Source organism: Cololabis saira, chromosome 22, assembly GCF_033807715.1.
Source record: "Cololabis saira isolate AMF1-May2022 chromosome 22, fColSai1.1, whole genome shotgun sequence".
NCBI lineage: Eukaryota > Metazoa > Chordata > Actinopteri > Beloniformes > Belonidae > Cololabis > Cololabis saira.
The window spans coordinates 7007471-7031737 of NC_084608.1; the positions used below are offsets into that span (position 1 = coordinate 7007471).

Here is a 24267-nt window from a genome sequence, read left to right on the forward strand (position 1 = left end):
GTGCATCTCTCCAAGCCTGTCGTGCATGATTGTAAAACCATATTTACAGATACAAAAGAGAAAAAAAAACTAAACGTAATGTCGCACTTATTCCCCACTGTAGCTCGGGGGCCCATTCCAGTCGCCGCTAATGATGCTCAGTCGTGACTCTTGATTGCTCCGGTGTCCCAAATGTTTGAAACCCCTCTGAAACAGTAATTGGGTCATTCAAATAACCTGAAGACAAAAAAAAAAAAAAAAAAAAAATCTCCTCAGTCACACTTTCCACAAAAGTTGGCAAACTATTTGACGAATACGTCTGTGGCTTTACAAGTAGCCTGTGTGCCACAGCGTGTAATTCAGACTCGGTTTACACGGAGCAATTAGGTCCAGACTGGAGTGAAAACATCATCCTCAACGAGAGGCAGATTGTGGGGACGGATGGAGTTTTTAAAAAATCATTTGGATAGTGATGGCGTAATGCGTCTACCTTAAGCAAACATTGATTTCAGATGAGGGCGACCTTCCACAGCCAGATCCTTTAATTCTCACTAAATGATGAACCCAAACAGGGTGTTCCCGGCTGGAGCCACGGCGTGTTACGGATGTCTGCTTTTCAGTTTTACATTAACGACCACAAATGAGGATTCGGAGGTTCTTGGAGCCGTGAGGTGCACGTCTTCACGCCGGGCTCTCTGCAGCCTTTTTTTTTTTTTTTTTAGCTGCAGTGATTTTGTTAGAAAGCAGAAACATTTGATTGCCTCTGAGCAATGTGTGTTTTCTTTAAAGGAATCAGGGATGAATTGAAAGTTTATGGAGAGAAAAAAAATGTTTTATGAGTGTAAGGAAATAAAAGTTTCACAATGATCGCCCCTCTGGTAAAGCTGGATCAAACTCACATGCAGATAAACTCCAGTAGGCGTGAGGGAAAATCCTACAGACACGAGTACGAGCGCCCGTGCTGTACGACACATATTAGTTTACCCTTCTATTGTTGATATTATATTAGATATATCCCACATCGTGATACAATATTGATGCCATACATCATAAAAAGTAAACTGAATGGATCCACCATCTCAGCTGGTTGTAAACAGAACCCTGCACCTCTGATGACCAGAGCTGGGGATCCATTCAAATGTCAAGAATCGATTTGATTCAGATTCTTAAGATTCAGAATCGATTATCAAGATTTGGTTCAATATGATCCGATTCGATTCCGATATTGATTTGGGTTAGTGTTATTAAAACAGTTTTTTCAGCTGTTGCATGAATTATATGACTGTAGTTATGCAACATATTAATACTAGTATTATATTGAGATTCAACAGCAAGTATTGGCAGATAATGATGCTGTAAGGACCAATCAGCTCCCAGAATGCTGATAGAACTGCTTTCAGAAACATCTTGTGGGGCAGAATTACCAAACAGATCCAGGGCAGCAAACAGAGAGAGGGATATGAAATCGGTTTTATTTTTTCCCACATTCCGGTTTTATTTTTTTCCATTTTCATTCTTTTTCGGGTTTTTAATTTTTGAGAATTTGGTTTTGAGCATTTTATGCAACTGTAACCCCAAGACAGTATATAAAGTAATGTAATATAGATAATTTATGCAATTATAACTGAAAACTTTAATGTTTTCAAACCTATAAACATATTTAAAGGCAAAAATATCATGTCCAACAAAACATTTCTTTTTTGGGCATAAACACAAAAATACCAAAAGTTGTAATGTAATGATGAAAAAAAAAAATGGATCTTTAGACATACAAATCGATTTTTAGGAATTAATATGAGAATTGATTTCAATTTGGAGAATCGATTTTTTCAACACAGGCCTACCGATGAAGTACTTCTTGGATGATGTCTTGAATCCTGCATGTGCAACCCTCCCAGACGCCACAGATTTTCTCGGTGTGAGAAATTCTGACGGACTTCTTGTCCTCGCTCCAGAACCTGATGATGCACGGAAATGAATCAGCGACAATCTCACAGCAAAGTGCAGAGGGATAACCCTGCACCCAGACCCCTGCTCGGGAAATACATTCAGGTATTATTTATCTGCAGGGGTTATTAACTTATGTGACGTGCAGCTCTGAGAACAAAATGCCAGAGGTGAGTAAACAATATAAAGAAAAGAAGGATGTAATGTGTGCTGTGGTGTAAGACAGGCGTGTCAGCTCGCGGTGACTGCATGCTCCGAAGCCTCTACTGCCATCTATCTCATGTGTCACCAGCCTTCTGGTCCTCCCGGGTCACCGTGCAGAAACATTTTCACAGTGACATCATTACGGTTACTCTCTGTGACTTGACTAATGTTCCTCCAGAGCCCCGGGATGTTTTCACAAAACTTTGATGTGGAAAACTTGTGGTGTGCCCCCTTAAACCAGAAATCAGACAGTAAAAATGTCCTCTTGCTCCCTTTCTTTTTTTCCTCCCTTTTTGCATATTTTTTTCTGTTAAGGTATCCCAGAAATTCCTCGCAGCTCGAGAAGAGTCAAGTGCCACATAGAAGCCTATTTTTCAACCTTGACGAGCGATTTTTCGGAGCATCTCAAATATCTGCAGAGCTTCTCAGCGGTGGCCCGTGGCTCTGGATGCACCGACGCCGGTGCCAGGCTTCAAACCTCATTTCTGCTGGAGGCCCGGCAAGCCAGCGAGCGGATGACAAAGAAAGCAGATGCCGGTGTAATTCATGAACTCCCAGCCTGAGATGAAACAGAGCTGCGCGAAGGGATCGCCTGCAGAGTCCCTGCCACCGAGCTGGGACATCAAGATTGATGTTGTGCTCCTACCTGCTGAATCGTTTTGCTCGCCCACAGCGGACGACAGCCAGCGGTCAGATGCAGCGCTGCACTGGGCCCAAGCCGGCGCCTTTGGAGAAGGCGGATTAAGATTAAAGACGCAAAGGAAACAAAGCTCCAGAGATGTTTGCGTTGAGCTGCAGGTTTCGACAACACGGATGAGGTCAAGAGAGGTGAGTGAGGTTCACCTCAGGCGACAAGTTAAACTTACATATTGTGTAAAACCTGAGCGAGTAAACCATCCCTGACCTTAATTAAGGTGATTACATGACTGCGCCATTCATAGCATATTTGCACAAGCTGTTAGTAAAGTTAACTTCCCCCGTTAAATGAAAATAAGCACAAATAAACAATAATTACACAGAGCCAGAGCCCTTCATACGGCTCTTGCTGCTTAGTCACGTCCTTTGAATAACTACGTTGGATAAACCCCAAGGGAACACACAGCTGAGAACCTCAGAACCCATGACTCACCAGCCCATAATATGACAGCTTTATAATGGAAGTCAATGAGAGGGTGCATCAGGAGTAATCAGCTGTGGCATGGCTATATACAGTGCAAATCTCTCTCTTTTTCCAGGCTGTGACTAGATCCAGCTCTGACTTTCATTTGGCTGGAATTTGATGGAATGATTATCATCGCAGGAGGAGCATCAGGCCTGTTGTTGAAACTTTAAACAGCTGCGACGGGATCCAATTTCAAGCAATAAGACGTTAACTAGGTAGAATTAGAGTGCTTGGGAGCGAGGTGTAATCCTGCAGTGACAGAACATGATGCGCAATGATGCGGGATGCGGTGCCAGCATCACCGTGGATGCGGCGGACAGACATGCAGCCGTGCAGCAACGCGGGGTCAAAAAATTCCACTGACCCACTTTGTTGCACTTTTTTTTCAAACTTATTTGAGGATGCTCATTGTTAGCCGCACTTTTAAAGCTTTAAAGGCCGCTTACAGTAAGTGAAAATTAGAAGGTAAGGCATGCGGTGCACTGAAATGAGCTTCATTAAGTTGGGTAGGATGGATAGGATGACTAGTCACTCTGTCGCTGCACGGGTAACCTAGTTTGTCTTCCTCGTTAGTTATACGCTGCAGGATAAATCATTTGGGTTCATTTTTCAGTGGATGATGTATCAGGTATAACTTTATATATAAAATTCCTCTAAGGAGCTTGACTGTCTTTCTGAAGTTTTGCTTTTTAGAAATAGTTGCAGGGAATTTATAATTTTTATATTATATATATATATATATATATATATATATATATATATATATATATATATATATATATATATATATATATATATATATATATATATATATATATATATATGTAATTTCTAGCCCCGTAGCTTGAAGAAATTATGGTGGATTACTGCGTGAACTTTTTTGAAAAGCGAGGACAGATGGAGAATGAAAAGGGACTTTTGAACTGCAAGTTCACTTTCAAAAAGATGCAGATGGTTCACTCGACAAGACTAAAGTTATTTGCATGTACTGTCCATTTGAAATGAATGACCATCGAAGTACGTCGAGTCCCAAATACCACTTGCAACCTAACACACGACTGATGCAGAGAGCGCAGCCCCCCCATCGTCAACCCCCCCACCCCTTCAAAAGCCGACAACGCTAGATAGCAGCTTGCAGTTTTGGTTAGACATAATTACATGGAAAATTAACTGATCAATGCACTTCTTGTACAATGTTTGTGATGCATATGGTTCATTGTTTTACATTGAGCTGCTTAAAAAAACAAGCAATCTTAAGTTAGTCTTTACAAGTGTAAAGTTGGGGACTACATTGTGTCTGTATTTATGTATGTATTTAGTTATGTATTTAGTTTTAATGTTACATTCACGTCAAAAGCTTTTTTTTGTGGAAAGTTGAATAAACATCGGCATAAAGCAAGCATATTTACCCTTTCTCATGTTGTTAACAGTATTAAAAAAACATTTAAAAAATATCTTAAGGTAATTTAGAACAGTAAAAAATGTGTGAATAAATGTGTGATTAATCGCGAGTTAACTATGGACAACATGCAATTAATCCCAATTAAAAAAATTAATTGTTTGACAGCCCAAGTTTTATACATTTATATATATATATATATATATATATATATATATATATATATATATATATATATATATATATATATATATATATATATATATATATATATATACATATATATATATATATATACATATATATATATATATATATATATATATATATATATATATATAAGCACTATCTATGCACAAACATACACCCCTAAAACCAGCTGCTGTAAAACCAGAGCTGTAAACACATGCTCAAAAAGGGAGCTGTTGTACTGCATCTCTGCCACATTTGACTATAACGTTGCATTAAGACCTCAGGAATTGTTTCGAAATGAAAAAGTTTAAATTGACATTATGTTGAATTCAACAACCACAATGATGAAATATACCATATAAACACCAGAGCAGAGTTTTTCAGACTCAACCATCTCTCTGTGATTTAGACAGCCTCCTCTTCACGCGGCGGTGCAGTCCTCCCTCTCCTCCCTCCGGCGGCCGCCGCCCCGGAACCGGAGTAACCCATCAGCTGTATGTTCGCAGGCTCGGCCTGCGTGCGAGGAAACATGAGCAGGGCCGGGTATTCATGGTCCCGGGCGGCGCGGCGCAGGCCGCCGGATAAAGCGGAGGAGGAGACGGCGGCGCGTCTGGTCAGAGCGCAGAGACTCAGGAGGGGAACATGTGAGCGGGGCATGGGCGACTGGGAGCAGGATTATTGTTCAGCACAGCTCAGAGACGCAGGAGGGACGCGGACAAGGTACCGGAGCGGCTCACACGCAAACGCACGGCGGGCAGACTCGAGCTTTACGCGCTTTGTGCGCTTTTACGCATTTTACGCGTAAAGTCATATTTACCAGCAGGGATGCAGAGGAGGATAAACACACCTAAAACTTGTTGAATGAACAGGACTTAGTTGCTTTTTTGTTTTTTAATTTGACATTGGACTCGTTTTAACGGCTGAAAATAACATAACATATTCAATCTTAAAAGCGCCAGCCCCGGTGATTTATTTCAGTTTGTGCGCATTTTTCAGCAGGGCTGCCGGTTAGTGGATCCACGCACCGAACCTGCTCAAGAGAAATTTTTAAAACTTAAGAAGAGGAAGAAGAAAGAAAAAAAAAAACAACGTGTCACATTTCTGAAGCCAGTCGCGTTTGTTTGTTTTGTATGAAAACGTGGAAAGCTCTTCCTCAAACATAAATAACCCATTCATGGCTTACAGGCGCACAGACCGCAGGGCAGGGGAGGAAGAGCAGAAATATTCAAGATGCTTCTTCTACTGTACAGTCCCCACTGGAAACAATTTTTAAGCTGCAAATTGTTTACAGTCCAAACCACCAGGGCTGGCGAGAGACGTCTCTGTTATTCCCTGGTGTTTGTGCACCGAGGAGCGGAAGTGCACGTTGGAATAGACGTGAACAGAGATTTTAATATTGAATTTTAAAACAAAAAACCGGGTTGGAGACTAAATCCGTTGTGCATACGGTTTTTATTGGGAATTATTTTGCGTGTACTTGTACAAATATTAATTTTCAGCAAGCCTGGCCTGCTGTCTCGCACCGACTAAGCAGGGTTTTATTTATTTATGAGCGTTTATTGATTTGTTTGATTAGATCTGAGTACGAATGTGCAGCCTTGGTTTTTATTTCATTTTTTTTAAATGGATTGAGTTTACATAAATAAATAGTTGTCATTTGGAATAGTTTACAAAGAGCTGTCACAGGTCAGTGTGCAGGTCATATTGTTTTAATATTTCTACACGTTAAAGTGGCATTTAAATCGGATCCTAGGATGACTATTGATGGCATTTTTAAAAACATAAATTCCTAAAGTTTGAAAGCCATATGTAAATACTCATTTTGAATAAAATCTCCACATTTGCTCGGCAGGACAGACACGGGGACACAGTGACGGACCCGAGGAGATTTCCCCCCTCCTCCCTCTCCCTTCTTCAATTTTTACGCACCGGAGAGAAATCGGCGGACTGTTGCGTCTCCAAGATGAACACCATCGTGTTTAACAAGCTGAGCAGCCAGGTCCTGTTCGAGGAGAAGGCGAAGGAGGTGGAGATGAGCAGCAGGAACTACCTGGAGGTGATGGACGGCCAGCATCCCGACCTGCTGACCGGCAACCAGAGCATCATCAGGGACAGCCAGGCCATCCGGCACCGGCGCAGCGGGTACGTGTGTGTGTGTGTGTGTGTGTGTGTGTGTGTGTGTGTGTGTGTGTGTGTGTGTGTGTGTGTGTGTGTGTGTGTGTGTGTGTGCCACCCCAGGGTGATAATGATCACGAATACCTCGATTTCACACCTATTTATATCGACAAACGTGGTGAAATCACTCCAGCTGGTGCGCAAAGATAAAATACTTAACTGAATATCAAACTCAGAGGAACGTTTAAGGGCCCACAATTCATAAAATAATATTTTTTTTAATTAATATGCATACATGGATGGAAATTTTGAGTTCAAATGTAAATGGATTTAAAAAATAGTACCCAATGCAGCTGTGCGTAATTATGCATTTATGCAAAAAATATGAACACAGCAAAAAGAAAAGTCAGGAGTTTGTCCTTTTATGGGTCTGAAACTGCCAACACTTGCGTTGAATACTTCTAAACTCAAAGACAAATTTGACCCTCCGGTCTGACATTTGACATGTGCTTTTTCTGCAGCAGAGTCTGCTGCATCCAGTAATTAACAGTAGTTTCCTCGTGTAGGTGTTAATGTTTCGCAGCTAATCTTAGAATTAATAAATGGCTCAGCCCTGTTCAGTAGCTCTCTTATAGAGGTTTGCCATCTGTTTCCAATAAATAAATCCATCCTTGAGCTCTCTGTGTGGTCTGGTCCATCACACAGGAGCCCTCTCTCGTTTTTAATTTATATTTTTTGATGTTGGTTTTCTGTAACAGGAAGCAGGTGGAAAATAAGATCCTGTTCTTTGCTAATATTTTCATGTGGTATTAGAAAAAGAAAAAGGGGAAGGAGAGTGGCGACTGCGCCGAGTGTCCTCACAGAGAGAAACCTTCAGCAAACACCAAATAATATTGTACGAATCGGTACAAACGAGGGACACGGGATTATTAAACAGAGGTGTGTACCTGCGTGTCTGAATCAATGGTTCAGAACATGGGGTGAGATGTCCTTTAGGATGTTCATAGAGATCGAGATTACAAGGGAAATATTTGTAGAACATGAACCCCAGGCCGGCGTTGAGGTTAAGACTAAGATATGTTACATCTGCAGTCAGTGCAGCTTTTTTGGTGGAGATAAAGGGAGAAGCGGAGTCGCAGCACCACACTGACATCTACAGGTTCAGAAAACCTGGAGCTACAGGTGAGGGCCCAAAAACCTCACAGCTTGGAAGAGAAAAAAAAAACAAAAACCCAGCAGATTCTTTGGGTTGGACTCCGGGGAGATCGTTTGTTATATTCACCCAGGTGCTCGGGATCCCGGAGAGACGGATTTATGGTGATTTCATGAGATATTGTGACGGTTTAGCGGAGATGAAGAGCGTTCTTGGGTGACCTGCTGCCGTAGTTTCCACTTATTTGTCAAATTGGGATTTTGAAAATATATTGTGAGGAATTTCCACGGACAATGATGTATGTTTCGGTAGGAAAAAGCTGTTGTATAGTTTTTCACTCTTGTCAGGTTTTGTGTGAGGGCTTTACTGTAACCGTGACATGGTTACGATGTTCTTTTCTCCTCGGTGTGAAAAGATAATCTGGCAGAAATGTGCTCCTGAGCAGAATGATTTTGTTTGTTTCATTGCAAAGTGTTGGCAGTTTGTGGGACACGCAGCGAAAAATAAACTGGCTGCTCTCTTTCTTTCTCTTTCTCTCTTTCTCTCTCTCTGGCTCTGTGTGCTTTGGCCTCTCGCTCCTTCTCTCTGTCTCCCCTCTTTCTCTCTCACTCTTTTCTCTTTTAATCCAGCATCTCTTAGTGTAATTGCAGTGCGTTTGGTGAGAAAATTGCATGCTGTATAGTGTTCTCTTTATGTGATCATGCCTAACGAATGCAGACAACACAGCGCTCCTCTCAGGACTCCACTTGCAGCTGCACAACATTGTTTGGCTCATTTCAGCAAACAACAAAAAACAAACCATTTCGCAGTTTTTAGGACAAGAATTTGTTTTTCCCTCCCGACTCTTTGCAGACCTGTTCTCTCCCCCGTGATATTTGACAGGGCTGCGTCAACCTGTTAGCAAAAGAAAACCTGCAGATTGTGCATGTTTAAAAAAATATATCTATATCTATAAAGGAAAAATCTGACTTTTATGCAACAAATTGATCCTCAGGGGTCGTCCCAGCGGCGGTAAAGTGCGACACAAGCGCCAGGCCCTGCAGGACATGGCGCGGCCGCTCAAGCAGTGGCTGTACAAGCACAGAGACAACCCCTACCCCACCAAGACGGAGAAGATCCTGCTGGCGCTCGGCTCGCAGATGACCCTGGTGCAGGTGAGTTCTGGCTTCCTGCCGTCGCTCAGGTAACGGGGGAAAAAGAGGAGAAACGGGGGAATTCGTTCGTGCTCCTGCAGGTGAGGGCCCGATCAGACTGCTGGCTCGATCTCAGACATTTGATTTTCAAAGTTTCCAGTACTTCAAATCCCATCTGAAAAGCCGAGTTTTAAGCGTGTGTGGAATTAAGGACGATATTTTATATTTCCCGTTTGTTTTTGAGCTCGGTCTCCTGCTTCCCACATGATAAGTGAGGTTCTTTGCTCGCTTTATTTCTGAGCATTTGGAGAGAAAAAAAAAAGGGTCAGGTGACATCCTCCATGGCATTCTGCAGTGATTTAAGTATAGATGTCTGTTGTTAAGACCTCTCATCTGTCTTCAGACTGCAAACACACGCTGTCCTGTTGCTCACATGCCTTCAAGTTGCTACAGCCGAAACCCTTGAATTTGATTCCCTCTCGTTTCCAAACGCTACAGCTCATCCTCGTGTTCACTCTTTTTAATTTCACAGCTGTGTGAGAGAGTCGCTCAACGTGCCAATAGAAGAGCAGACACATGCCATTCAACTAAACTTTTGCATATAAACGACTGCAAAAACGGGAGCGTGCGAGCTGTTGCACGAGATTTTAAATGCTTCGAGTGTGATGCTGCATTAAAATCAGCAAAACACATACCTTGATCTTGATTTTTTCTCAGTTCTCGAGACGTTTTCTTAATTTCAAACTTTAGATTTCAGGAAAGGTGTCAGCAGAAGCCTTTGATGGTCGTTCTGACGAGTGTTGCCGTGAAAGGTTTGGCTCAAACAGCTGACGGACTGACCGCTGACAGGAAAGCCCAGCGTGGATGCGTACGCGTGTGTGTTTTGCGTCTGGCACGTGCAGCCGTGTGTGTGTGTGCAGTATCATCTGGCTGACAAGGTCACTGATACAGGCTCAGAGAGTCTGCGGCGGCTCCTCGGGCCGCCGGCCACGGCGCTTAATCTGCTTCTCATTTTGGGGGCCCGGCGGAGCTGTTTGTTTTGGTGAGGGCGAAGCAGAGCACGGAGGAATGCTTTGTGTTGGACTCTGGGATGCTGCGCCGCCAGCGCACACGCGCACACACACACACACACACACACACACACACACACACACACACACGTTTAAGCTGACACCCAAATACCAGCAGCTGGGTCAAAGGTCAGTGGAAGATTTCTTGAAATTGGACGTGGCTGAGGACACACAGACAAATTGTTTTCACATTTTCTAACACGGAGGGGTTTAAGTTTTGTCATCTATCTCGTCTGGTGTTGTTGTTGAGGAAGTTTGTGTCGAGATGATGATCAAACTAACCAAAAGGCCTTTTCTGTTATTTTTTACGAATGAAATGTTTTCTTCTGATTTAAAAAAATAATTTTGCAGCTGTGTAATGACCACTGTTTTTTTTTTTTCCTTCTTCTTGACTTTTTACAAACTAAACAGTTCATGATTTACTCCCGTGCCGCGGTTCTTCCACCGGCCGGTCCAGACAGACTGCTGTTAGGTCTGCTGGTGATCTTGAACGCATCACTTCCTGTGCATTTTTCCCTGGAAACACCCACCGGACTAAATCTGTCATGTTTGGAGCAGCGCTCCACTGTCTTCCATGTAAATGTTGTGACTTATTCCTTCAGCGTTGGTGCGGCTGACCCCGCGCCGAAACCCCTCGCCACGGTACAAACAGTGCAGACACGCCGCGGTTGAGCGGGTCGGTTTGGCTCCTCGTTTCTTTGTTTTTTAATCTCGCCGGTCGTCCTCTGGAGGAGGCGTGCCGTCCGTCCTGGTCCCTCTGAACGTCCGTCCTCCGCTCCTCATTAGCGTCCCACACGTCCTCACCTCCCCTACCCTCCCCGCCGGGCCGAGCCACATGCACGAGATGCCGCCTTCCCCCTGGTGTGCCACAGAGCTGCTTTCCAGACAAAAAGGGATAGTTAACGAGAAACACGATACGTGAAGAGAGGATCTGAAAAATAAGTACTCTAGCATGAGGCCCGGCGTCCCTGCCCCTTCATAAGCCGCTTGAAATCTATTGAGCATGAAAAGTTATTCTAGTATAACATCTAATAGTCTCCCCTCCCAGTGAAAGGAAGAGCGCCGGCTCAAGTGTCTTTTTTATTGCATCTCGAAGACGGTGTTGGAAAAAAATGTATTATTGGAGGAAGGCTGCATAAATCCAGAATAAGCATGGGGGGACGAGCATCTCAGTCAGAACATTAGTTAATGAAACGCCGCATTCGCTGGCGGCGCTTTAACGCGTGGCAATGATACAGAAATCAAAAGGCCCGCTGGGTGTCTCTGCAGCGTCTGGGATGTTTCTTAGAGCTCAGTTTTAGAGGGCTGCTGTTTTCTCTGAATGAGACTGAGGTGCAGATGTTTCTGATGGTTCAGATTAGGAATGAGACGATATTTTACCGTTCACGATATACCGCCAAAAAAATTCCTGATGATACGAATTTGTATCTCACGGTAAAAATGATAAATTCCCGTTGATGATGTTTTTATGTAAAGCTGATTTATGGTTCTGTGTTAAATCCACGCACAACATAAGTGAAGGAAGGAAGGAAGGAAGGAAGGAAGGAAGGAAGGAAGGAAGGAAGGAAGGAAGGAAGGAAGGAAGGAAGGAAGGAAGGAAGGAAGGAAGGAAGGAAGGAAGGAAGGAAGGAGAGAGGAGGATGAAAGAAGGAAGGAAAGGAAAAAAGAAGGTAGGAAGGAAGGAAGGAAGGAAGGAAGGAAGGAAGGAAGGAAGGAAGGAAGGGGGAAAAAAGGAAAGGAGGAAGGAAGGGAGAAAAGAGGAAGGGAAGAAGGAAGGAGAGAGCAGGAGGAAAGAAGGAAGGAAGGGAAAAAGGAAGGAAGGAAGGAAGGAAGGAAATGAGCCTGAAAGAAAGAAAGAAAGAAAGAAAGAAAGAAAGAAAGAAAGAAAGAAAGAAAGAAAGAAAGAAAGAAAAAAGGATAAATTCCCGTTGATGAGGTTTTTGTGTAACAAACATGGTGGATCTGAGAGCGAAATAGATTTATAGTAAAAAAGGTGGAGTTGAATTGGTATTTTTTTTATCGTCATTTTTATCGTTATCAGGATAAATGCCAGAAATAATCGTGATACATTTTTTATTCCAAACCGCCCATCCCTAGTTCAGATTCACAACAATAACAGGTTTCTGTGTGTCTGTTTGCCCCCCTCTCTCCCTCTCTCCCACTCCCCGTCCCAGGTATCCAACTGGTTCGCCAACGCCCGGAGACGGCTGAAGAACACGGTGAGGCAGCCGGACCTGAGCTGGGCGCTCCGGATCAAACTCTACAACAAATATGTGCAGGGCAACGCGGAGAGGCTGAGCGTCAGCAGTGACGACAGCTGCTCAGAAGGTAAAAGCTCAGTCTTATCCCTTCATCCTCTGTCCCGGGAGTCAGATTCGCGGTCAGAGTACCTGATCGTGCCTCAGCGTGTGCGTCAGCACCTTTGTCCACAGCTTTAGTTGATGCACGGCCATCGAAAGATCAACGTGACCCAGATTTCAAATGAGGAAATACTTCAGATGACCATCAGCAACAAATCATCTGGCGTCCTCAGACTATCTTTACTCCTCAGTAATTCCCTCTGCGAGCGGAGGACACTTGCTGCCGGTTCTCTCTGAGGATATTACTGTCTGTTCCAATTAAATGTGCGATAGTCTGTCGAGAGAGACTCGGCGCGTTTGATGGAATGTAATAACCTCCTCAGCTGCGGTTCACAGAGTTTTATTCTTCTCAAAATGAAGAAACAAAATGCCTTCTCCTGATCAGAAGCATTGCAAACACTGGCCCCAAAGCACGTTTAGACAAAACTCCAAGAGTTGAAAAGTTGAGGGCTTAAAGTCGACACGGCGTGCCAGTTTTTTCCAAAAGCTGAAATAATTTCCTGAGATTTTAATGAAATGTCTGTGACGTCCTTTGGTCAAACTATCGTGAAAGGCGTTCCCGAGCAGCTGGTTTGAGGGGGCGGGGCCAAACTCTGGACTCCGCCTCCTCCTCCTCCTCTTCTGCATCGGGGACTTGATTTGAAATGGTTGTTTGGGCTTTCCGGTCCACACTTCAGAGGTTGGAAATGGAGATGGAGAAGCCGAGTAGCTGATCAGATCAGGTCTGGGATGTAGCATCGAACTAAAAGTGCAGCATATTTTCAGACTTAGGAGGCCCCGAGCAAAATGTCGTGGTTGGGTTGCAACTAGAGGTGTCAAAAGTATTCACATTCAGAGTTTAAAAATACTCCTGTAGAAGTTGAAGTATCAACTCAAGTTTTTTACTCAAGTAAAAGTATAAAAGTACTGGTTTCAAAACTACTTAAAGTATAAAAGTAAAAGTAATGTAAGGGGGAAAAAAGCCATTAAGGACAAAAGCCATTGAAAATGAATGCATCTTAGTATAATGCAAATATATTAAAGAAGCATATATGTGTACTATTGAGCATTAACATGTGTTTCAGAGAGCAGGAGATATGATGACTAGTTGCCTATAAGTATTGTAATGGTGCAAAAAGTCAAACTTCAGAGGCATGTTATCATTTATCCTAACCTTTATTGGAATGTACATCCAAGTTTAGTTGCAGGAATCTGAGGGAACGGATGTAAGAACAAAACTGGACAAGAACATCTGAAACAACCACAACCAAATTCACTCTATCCGGATGGAGCAATTTAACTGGATAGTTTTTATTTAAAGGCCGAAATGAAATAGAGTAACGAGGCTGTTTTTAAAATGTAAGGAGTAAAAAGTAGAGATAATTGCGTGAAAATGTAAGGAGTAAAAGTAAAAAGTCGTCTGAAAAATAATTACTCCAGTGAAGTATAGATAACCACAATTTGTACTTAAGTAAGGTAACAAAGTATTTGTACTTTGTTACTTGACACCTCTGGTTACATCAGAGTTTTTTTATTTATGAGCACTATGTTTTTTTTCTTTTCTTTTTAAATAATATATCCCCTTTAAGGTGGAATAGTGGAGAGCATGTTAGTGCAGGAGATGACACCCTAAACACCGTCATGCGTTGGCTGTTTGCTCGTACAACTGTGTGACGTGTTTTAGTGGATCTCTTAGTGCAAAATACGTTGAAAGTGTTTTTTGTTTCATTGCCACAAAGCGCCACATGCAAAACCGACTTGGAAATAGCATTTCTTAGCTTTTATTCTGGGCTCTCGTGAAGCCGAGCCAAACAGGAAGAAGTGACAGCTCGCATGTGTTTGCTGCTGTGTTATTCAGAGCAGTCCTGCACCGGGCGCAGCACCGCTCAGCTATAAAACCCGTGCGTATTGTCTTTTGTGGCCAGAGGCGGAGACATACTGTATACACGCCGTATTTCAGTCACTCCAGGCCCTCCACTTCCTGCAGATTTACGGCACTTTTCCCAGCCGAGATAACGTTACATTCTCGCTCCCTCCTACACACGAGCTCGCTCTCTGTCACTCAGATCTGCATAGTTCTCACTAGGGATGGGCGGTATGGACTAAAAAATGTATCACGATCATTTCTGGCATTTATCCTGATAACGATAAGAATGACGATTAAAAAAAATAACAATTCAACTCCACATTTTTAACTACCGTATAAATCTATCACCACATTCAGTCTTTGGAGTCCCAAATCACCGCTCTAAAAGATACTAAATACCACTAAACGTCATCAATGGGAATTTTTCTTTCTTTCTTTCTTTCTTTCTTTCTTTCTTTCTTTCTTTCTTTCTTTCTTTCTTTCTTTCTTTCTTTCTTTCTTTCTTTCTTTCTTTCTTTCTTTCTTTCTTTCTTTCTTTCTTTCTGGCTCGCAGGGCCGGTTCTAGAAAATGATGACTAGGGCTGCATCTCAGATCAGAGGGGGTGCACATGCCTGGCACGTTATTCAACACTAAATTATGCATTTTCCCATAATTTCAAGCGGAATGATACTAGTAAAACAAGAATATTTAAAGTGTATTTCAAATGCTTTATTGCAGCAATATTGCTGCATAACAAAGAAAATGCTACATTTAGTCTGGGCTACCTCACCCATCAGATAATCTACACTGCAAAAATTCAAAATCTTAACAAGAATATTTGTCTTATTTCTAGTTAAAATGGCTCATTTTTAGTCTAAAAAAATCTTATTACACTTAAAACAAGATTCATCACTGGAAAAAACAACAATTTACACCTGTTTCAAGTAGATTTTCACTTAAAATAAATAGAAAAATCTGCCAGTGGAACAAGATTTTTTTGCTTGTAATAAGAAGATAAATCTTGTTCCACTGGCAGATTCTTCTACTTATTTCAAGTGAAAATTCACTTGAAACAGGTGAAAATTGTCAAATAACAAGTTATTTTTCTGGTAATTACTCTTGTTTTAAGTGTAATAAGATTTTTGGACTAAAAATGAGACATTTTAACTAGAAATAAGACAAATATTCCTGGTAAGATTTTAAGTTTTTGTCCGTTTTTTTCCCCGTCTTTTCAACTGAGCATGCAAACACATAAACTAAGGGTGCAATGCATGCTTATCCACCCTCGTAGAACCGGGCCTGCTGGCTATCTTTCTTTCTTTCTTTCTTTCTTTCTTTCTTTCTTTCTTTCTTTCTTTCTTTCTTTCTTTCTTTCTTTCTTTCTTTCTTTCTTTTCTTTCTTTCTTTCTTTCTTTCTTTCTTTCTTTCTTTCTTTCTTTCTTTCTTTCTTTCTTTCAGGCTCATTTCTTTCTTTCTTTCTTTCTTTCTTTCTTTCTTTCTTTCTTTCTTTCTTTCTTTCTTTCTTTCTTTCTTTCTTTCTTTCTTTCTTTCTTTCTTTCTTTCTTTCTTTCTTTCTTTCAGGCTCCTTCCTTCCTTCCTTCCTTCCTTCCTTCCTTCCTTCCTTCCTTCCTTCCTTCCTTCCTTCCTTCCTTCCTTCCTTCCTTCCTTCCTTCCTTCCTTCCTTCCTTCCTTCCGTCCTTCCTTCCTTCCTTCCTTCCTACCTTCACGTACGTTGTGCGTGGATTTAACACAGAACCATAAATCAGCTTTACACAAAAACGTCATCAACGGGAATTTATCGTTTTTACCGCGAGATGACAAATTCTTACCGTGAGTTTTTGTTTTTTGTTTTTATATATTTATATATATATATATATATATATATACATATATATATATATATATATATATATATATATATATATATATATATAAATATATATATATATATATATATATATATATATATATATATATATATATATATATATATATATACCGGTAAATATATTTTAATGGATGCACACATAAGCCTTTCTCCAACCTCTACAGTACATTGGAGCTCACTTAGGCCTTCCCACTGGAGTTTAATGCCGGCATATTAATGTAGAGCTGCAAGCTGGAATGAACCCACGCCTACGGCCGAGCAGAGTCAAGTGTTTTCACAGGCCAAGGTGTTAAAAAGCTCATTAAGCCAAGCTGAAGCAGATGTTAGCGGGCCGTGATTACCAGCTCCGGCTCTGCAGAGGAGCCCGCCGTCTTAACCTTTAGTACCTCTCTGTCATTACATGATACTTATTCCTCTCTTTGTTCGGGTTCGCACGCACTTTTCTTTCAATTAACTGCAAAGTCATTTAATAAAAATTGCAAACTTGGCTCAGACGCCGAGGTCCGTTATTGATGTTACGCAGCCGTAAAGGGAAGCTAACGCACTCGGAGCGATAAGGGTCAGGAAAAGCGCTCTTACGTCACGCTGCAAGCGAGCGAGAGGTCGGGCCGCGAGCCGAGCTGATGCTGTGCAGAACCATGTTCTGGGCGAGTAAGAAACGGCGAGCGTGCGACCCAGCTGAGAGACGCGGCGGCCCGGCGGCCCGCGGCACGCTGTCATTAAGACACCCCACCGAGCCAACCTCGGCCTCCCAGCCTGCAATTGGACATGAGCAGCCCTCCGTCAGCCGTGTATTTACTGTAAACACATGCATGCCGTGCGTGTCGGTCCTCCCGGGGAACGGATGGGCTTCTCCCGCTCGCTGACAGCACCAAAAAGTCCACGGTCTGGAAAAACTCGGGAAAAATAAAGCTGCTTTAGTCCTGCAAGCGGCAGGATGCGCAGAGAGGAAGAGCGCTGTGGTGTCAGTAATCTCTAATTAGGTTCTCGAGTAGGAGAAGCTGAGCGTGCGGCTCACGCAGGAATGCGTGCATGCTGTTTGCATTGTGTCTGCCACAGGCCACCGTACCACCGGAGGCTCCGTATATCTCCCCGAATCCTCTCACTGTCACATTATGGTTGTGAAGCTGTCCGCAGCCTGCTCCCACTTCTGACCCAAGCGCTGAAATTATGTTTTTAAGCCTATGCTTTTGTTCCCGAGACTATATATGGGTCCAGCTGTGATCCCACTGACCCCGTGTCTGCTCCTCTCGCCGGCACAAAACACTCCTGCTTGTTTTGTAGCTGCAAACCGTGTTTTCCGCAGTGGAGATGCTGCTGCTGCGACGCAGTGAAAGCTCTGATGCAAATTTCTGACGCAGAAAGACGTGGAGACTAGGGATGGGCGATATGGACTAAAAAATGTATCACGATCATTTCTGGCATTTATCCCGATAACGATAAAAATGACGATAAAAAAAATACCAATTCAACTCCACCTTTGTAACTATAAATCTATCACCACATTCAGTCTTTGGAGCCAAAACACTGCTCTAAAAGATACTAAATACTACTAAACTACACCAATTAAATTGAATTGATAAAAACCAATTAAATGAGTTACACCTGTACTGCAAAACTGTCATGACTCAATCTCCTCGCTCTCAGATCAGCCATGTTTGTTACATAAAAATGTCATCAACGGGAATTTATCTTCTTTCTTTCTTTCTTTCTTTCTTTCTTTCTTTCTTTCTTTCTTTCTTTCTTTCTTCCTTCCTTCCTTCCTTCCTTCTTCCCTTCCTCTTTTCTCCCTTCTTTCCTTGTTTTCTTCCTTCCTTCCTTCCTTCCTTCCTTCCTTCCTTCCTTCCTTCCTTCCTTCCTTCTTCCCTTCCTCTTTTCTCCCTTCTTTCCTTGTTTTCTTCCTTCCTTCCTTCCTTCCTTCCTTCCTTCCTTCCTTCCTTCCTTCCTTCCTTCCTTCCTTCCTTCCTTCCTTCCTTCCTTCCTTCCTTGTTTTCTTCCTCCCTTCCTTCCTTCCTTCCTTCCTTCCTTCCTTCCTTCCTTCTTCCCTTCCTCTTTTCTTCCTTCTTTTCTTCCTCCCTTCCTTCCTTCCTTCCTTCCTTGTTTTCTTCCTCCCTTCCTCCCTTCCTCCCTTCCTTCCTTCCTTCCTTCCTTCCTTCCTTCCTTCCTTCCTTCCTTCCTTCCTTCCTTCCTTCCTTCTTCCCTTCCTCTTTTCTCCCTTCTTTCCTTGTTTTCTTCCTCCCTTCCTTCCTTCTTTCCTTGTTTTCTTCCTCCCTTCCTCCCTTCCTCCCTCCATTCCTTCCTTCCTTCCTTCCTTCCTTCCTTCCTTCCTTCCTTCCTTCCTTCCTTCCTTCCTTCCTTCCTTCCTTCCTTCTTCCCTTCCTCTTTTCTCCCTTCTTTCCTTGTTTTCTTCCTCCCTTCCTCCCTTCCTTCCTTCCGTTCTTCCTTCCTTCTTTCCTTGTTTTCTTCCTCCCTTCCTCCCTTCCTTCCTTCCTTCCTTCCTTCCTTCCTTCCTTCCTTCCTTCCTTCCTTCTTCCCTTCCTCTTTTCTCCCTTCTTTCCTTGTTTTCTTCCTCCCTTCCTCCCTTCCCGCCCTTCCTTCCTTCCTTCCTTCCTTCCTTCCTTCCTTCCTTCCTTCCTTCCTTCCTTCCTTCCTTCCTTCCTTCCTTCCTTCCTTCCTTCCTTCCGTTCTTCCTTCCTTCTTTCCTTGTTTCCTTCCTTCCTTCCTTCCTTCCTTCCTTCCTTCCTTCCTTCCTTCCTTCCTTCCTTCCTTCCTTCCTTCACGTACGTTGTGCGTGGGTTTAACGCAGATCCCAGATCCCAGATCAACGGGAATTTATCATTTTTACCGTGAGATACAAATTCTTACCGTGGGGAATTTTTTTGACGGTACATCGTGAACGGTAAAATATCTCCCATTCCTAGTGGAGACACAGCGGAAGGTCAGAGCAGATCAATTCTGCCTCAGACCGGCGTTAGGGAAGGAGGACCATGTGTTTCTGATACGTGGGAGCTGCAATTTTAATTTGGCCCCGGCTGAATCAAACGTCCAAACCTGCCCGGATCACACAATAATAGTCTTGGCAGGGAGGGCGGCTATGGTTAGAGCATATCTGGCCTTTTAGCGGCGTTTTATCTCCCTCTTGTTTCTTTCATCAGGTAGGAACCGGAGTTTAAATCAGCCTCTTCAGCTGCAGAGCACCCTGGACGTTATTTATTTCTGCTGGGGGGGCAGGGGGGGCAGCGGGCTTTTGATGGAGAGGAAATTGTCAACCATCCGTTACGGTTTGGTAATGTGTCTTAAGTCTCCGCTGGGCTTTCTGCTCTTGAGGTGGAGCCAGCGGTGGGAGTGGGGGGGCAGGAGAGCCAGCCTGGAGTCTCCATGCCCTCATATTTGGACTCGGACGTTGCTCCAAACATCCAGAATCAGAGTCAGTGGGCTGTACGGACCTGGACCACCGCGCTGGCCATGTGTGGCACTGCTAATTGTGTCGGGGGCATTTATTGCTGCGTTAAAGCTGATCTGAGTTTAATGCACCGGCCCCTTCCGGTCTCTTGGGCTTTGAGCACTTGTGTGTCTCAGTATCTGGCAGGACCCGGAACATCACAGTCTGTTCAGGCTATTCCACACGTCTGTGTTCATCACAACCATTTTCCTTCATCAGAGTTGTAAAAAGCGGACAATAAAACACTTTTAAGGCAAAAACGATAACGTCTTTTTCATTTCTTTCATTTTTAAATCAGGAAAATATTTTAAACACATCTCAAGGTGATGAAAAGTAGAAATTAAAAAATATTTCTAAAAGAAAAATTCAATTAATTTCCATCAGATGGGGAACAGATGGAAGAAATTCAAGACCACTGCTGCCCTGATGGGGACAGACCCGGTGGTGGTAGAGATGCACCGATCAGGATTTTGAGGGCCGATCACCGATAACCGATCTCCAAAATCAATATCTGCCGATCCCGATGTTGCCGATCACCGATCACAGCATGAAATCCATAAATTCGTAAATACTGTTGTCTCATGTACACAACACTAATAATACATTTTATTTGTACAGCACTTTTCATGAATAATCTCAAAGTGCTTACATAAACAAGGGAAAAAAAATCAAGACACATAAAAGACTAGAAATAAAAAAGGATAAAAATAATAAAAACATCTAAAAAAGACCAGGGAAAGCCTTCCTTAACAGGAAAGTTTTAAGCCCCTGACACTGTGTTTTAAGACACTGACATTGTATTATTAGGTATCAAAATTAGGAGACGAGAAAATATCATAAATTGCAATATTTCAGCCTCTAGAGACTCTTAGAGCTGATTTAGACTCAGCTTACAAAGAGTAAGTGTAGCTTACTAGCTTAAACTTTTCTGCGGCGGTTTGTTGTTGTAAACGTCATCTGATCAGCTGCTTTGAACTATTATTTTCCGATCTGCAATCAAAACTGATAGGGGCATTATCGGGCCGATACCGATCAATCGGTGCTTCTCTAATTTTGTGGCATCGGGGCCACAAGAACCTTTTTTTTCATTGAAAGCACAATTAATAGAAGATCGTGTCCTGCAGTGAACTTTAAAATGATGGCCGTGTTTGTTTCTTTGCAGACGGGGACAACCCTCACAGAGCGACACAGAGCGGCCCGGAGGAGCTCACCAAGCCCATGTACCAGAGCGTGATCAAGAAGGAGGGCTCGTCCATGGTGGGCATGACCATGGGCATGGGCGCGGGGCTGCGCTCCGCCGCCGAGGCGGCCTCCCTGGCCGAGGACTACGTCTCCCCGCCCAAGTACAAGAGCAGCCTGCTGCACCGCTACCTGAACGACTCCCTGCGCCACGTCATGGTGGCCAACGCCGTCATGGACGCCCGCAGGAGGAACCACTCCGGCTCCTTCAGCTCCAACGAGTACGACGACGAGCTGCTGTCCCCGTCATCCTCCGAGGCTGAGGCGAATTTTGTTTACCGGGCTGGTAAGGAGCCACATTTCTTGCATTCTTTCCCTTTAAGAGTCTCTTTCCCTTTCTCTTTCTCTCTCTCTCTCTCTCTCGCACACACACACACACACACACGACATCCTTCACTTTTGTTCTTTTTTGTCCCTTCCAACTGCACATTTTGTTTTAATTCTCGCAGCTGGCCCGTTCCTCCGAGCGTCTGCCCTTCTGCCGGTCTTCCTGCCCTCTGTCTGTTATTCCTCCAAATCTGCATTATCCGTGTTATCGCCGCGCTCTCTTCAGCTTTCATGTAACATAGCCGTTTGTGAGTCTGGTTCTTATGACTGCTGCAGCGGAGGGGTAGTTAAGAGGGGCCTTGAAGTGTTTTATTAGATTTAAACAAGGTGCAGTTGATCTCCAGCTCACCAGCATACACGCACACTCGTGCATCCGACTGAGGGGGGGGGGGGGAGGAGAAAAACTGTACGCATGAAAAACGCGAGCGTGCTGGTTGTCTTTCACCCAGATGGAATTCCCCCCAGCCAGCTCCGCTCACCAGGATTTAACAGGCCAGACAAAACAAGGCCGTGTAGAACACGCTCGCTTTCAGGCTACTGTTTGGCATGCCTTTGATCCGACCACGAGGTCCTGCAGAGAGCAGACCTGAGGCATATGGACCGTGTGCATGTGTGATAACCTCCCCTCCTCCAAAAAAAAGAAGAAAGAAACTCCCTAAAAGTTGTAGCTTAAAAAAAAACACATTAAAACACAAGTAAAAAGGTGCATTTCATCACTGATATAAAGGCCTTCCGTCTCTGTCGGAGGGAAGATTCCCTTAAAAGGTTGGTACCGGTTCCCCGGTACATCAGCGCTGCTGGAAGCGTCCAGCTCTGCTGACACTCGCCGTCGTAAATTTAGTGCAGAATGAAAACAGCCTCCAGAGCTGAAGTGTGTGTTTGGTCTGGGCATAACTCCTGTTTAATCCTCTCTATCTCTGCCTTGTTGTTTTCATATTGCTCTGCAATAACAGTGTGTTCACTGTGTTTTGGCCCAAATGTCAGATGGGGATGGAATTCTCCACGAGGAATAATCCTCCGAAAGATGTCACCTCATGGACTTTAATCTCTTTGTTATTTATTATTTTTATCCTCGTTGAGGCCGTGTTTTGCAAAGACGGAGCTTTTAAAAGCGAGGTGGATCCGTCATCTTTTACGTGCATGTGGTGTGTAAAGGTCAGGAGACCTTTGGCCTGGTTTCCGTCTGAAAATCTGCTGCTTTTTACATTATTTTAACCTCTACTGAGTGTGGTAACTGGATGGTTTTAAAGCCGGATCTGCCCCGGCGGTTGGTACGACTGACGTTCCCCCAGCTGTGAATTTAGTGCAAGGATTTGGCAAAAATCAAAGAGTGTGCAGACTTGCAAAGGCGTGCTGCAGCGCTTCAGCCCTGCAGCCCGTCCGAGCTGTGAACAATCAGGGTCAGGTCTGTCTGCCTCGGCTCAGAACACTGGCCCTTTTGTTCACGGGAACTTCATATCCAATAGTAAAGTTTTCACTTTGTGTTGAGCATGGACAGAACCCGGAGGGGCCGGATCTGAAGGTGTAGGTGGTGGAGTGATGGAGGGAAGAGCTGCTTTTAGTCCGTACTCTTACGGACAAATGTGTTTCCTATTACCCGAGCGTGAATGGGAGCACGTGTGTGTGTGTGCGTGCGTGCATGCGTGGGTTTATATGAAATGCATCAACGACTGTGACAGGAACAATTCTTCTGATCAAAAAAGTTAAAACCCCATGACGTGGATGAATATCAGGCCTTTTGACAACGAAGCACCTGCTGAGACGCACAGATGGTGAATGAAAGAGGTGGATGGACCTAGCGAGACTTATAACTTTCACTCCGCTCCATATTTTAATATGAGAAATCCCAAAAAAGGGATTAATTCACCTGGCCGACCTGCTGTTTTTAATAGAGAGTAACTATTCTATCTCTCTGGTTAATATGATTTCTTGGCTTTGACGTCTTCCTCTTGCACTCCTAAGTCTCTGGCCCGTTTACAGAGGTGTTACTCTGTTACATGCGAGACGCTTGCTAATCCGCACATGGAAAGTTCTCAGAGGCGCTAGTGACTCATGGGATTGAGCACCTGCTAAAAACCCCCACCTTCCCCCTCCCCACTGATCTGGTCGCCAAGTCCAAGGAACAAAAAACAAGAAATTCATGAAAATGAAGTTTTAATTCCACGTCTGATCTCCGCTGATGCAGACGGAGCGAGTGAAGACCGGACAGTGGAATCACTGCAAGCTCAGGTTTGCATCATTTCCTCTGCCCCTTTTTTCTCTCTCTTCTCTCTCTCCCTCCTGTGGGCTGCACATTCCAGATATTTCTGTAGTGAACACATTCCTCTTTTACAAATAGTTTTATTGTGTTTTTATAATAAGAGGAAAATGTGTCCCCGAGTAGCAGATTTCACATAAATCTGGACTTATATCAGCTGCGCGGGGGAAAATGAGACGGCGCAAATTAGATTTAAGATCACTGAATGTTCTTCCATTTATTTTTTATTTTTTTTGACTGTGACAAAATAGAGCTGACACTGAAACAGGGGGGGGGGGGGGGGGGCACATCTATATATGCTCCCTCTGACTCAAGTCTTTCTGAGCACGTTTAAAGCTTTTTTTATGCAACTTTTATGCAAAATGTACATGTTTTCAGTGGTTCTTTCCATCTTGACATTTCCATTCTGAATTTATAGTGAGTTGGTGTTTGAGGGGGGCGCCTTTTTGGACCAGCATGCTCCTTTGCAGCCTTGATCCTTGCCTTGTTGCATGAACGCTACGATAATCTTAACATTTTCAGTCGTATGAAGACCGAGAAACCAAACTTTAAATGACAAAACCTTGTTGCATTC

The 24267-nt window shown here is 43.5% G+C and overlaps 1 protein-coding gene across 1 annotated transcript in view; it reads left to right on the top strand.

Annotated features, from left to right (window-relative positions):
* Positions 1-5502: 5502 nt before the first annotated feature.
* The window catches only part of mkxa (mohawk homeobox a), a 38759-nt gene continuing 19994 nt past the window's right edge, over positions 5503-24267 (top strand). The window contains exons 1-5 of the mRNA XM_061713778.1: positions 5503-5603; positions 6736-7025; positions 9146-9305; positions 12529-12682; positions 21033-21395. Of these exons, the coding sequence (XP_061569762.1) occupies positions 6847-7025; positions 9146-9305; positions 12529-12682; positions 21033-21395 (856 nt within the window). The 5' untranslated portion in view covers positions 5503-5603; positions 6736-6846. The remainder of the gene's footprint in view (positions 5604-6735; positions 7026-9145; positions 9306-12528; positions 12683-21032; positions 21396-24267) is intronic.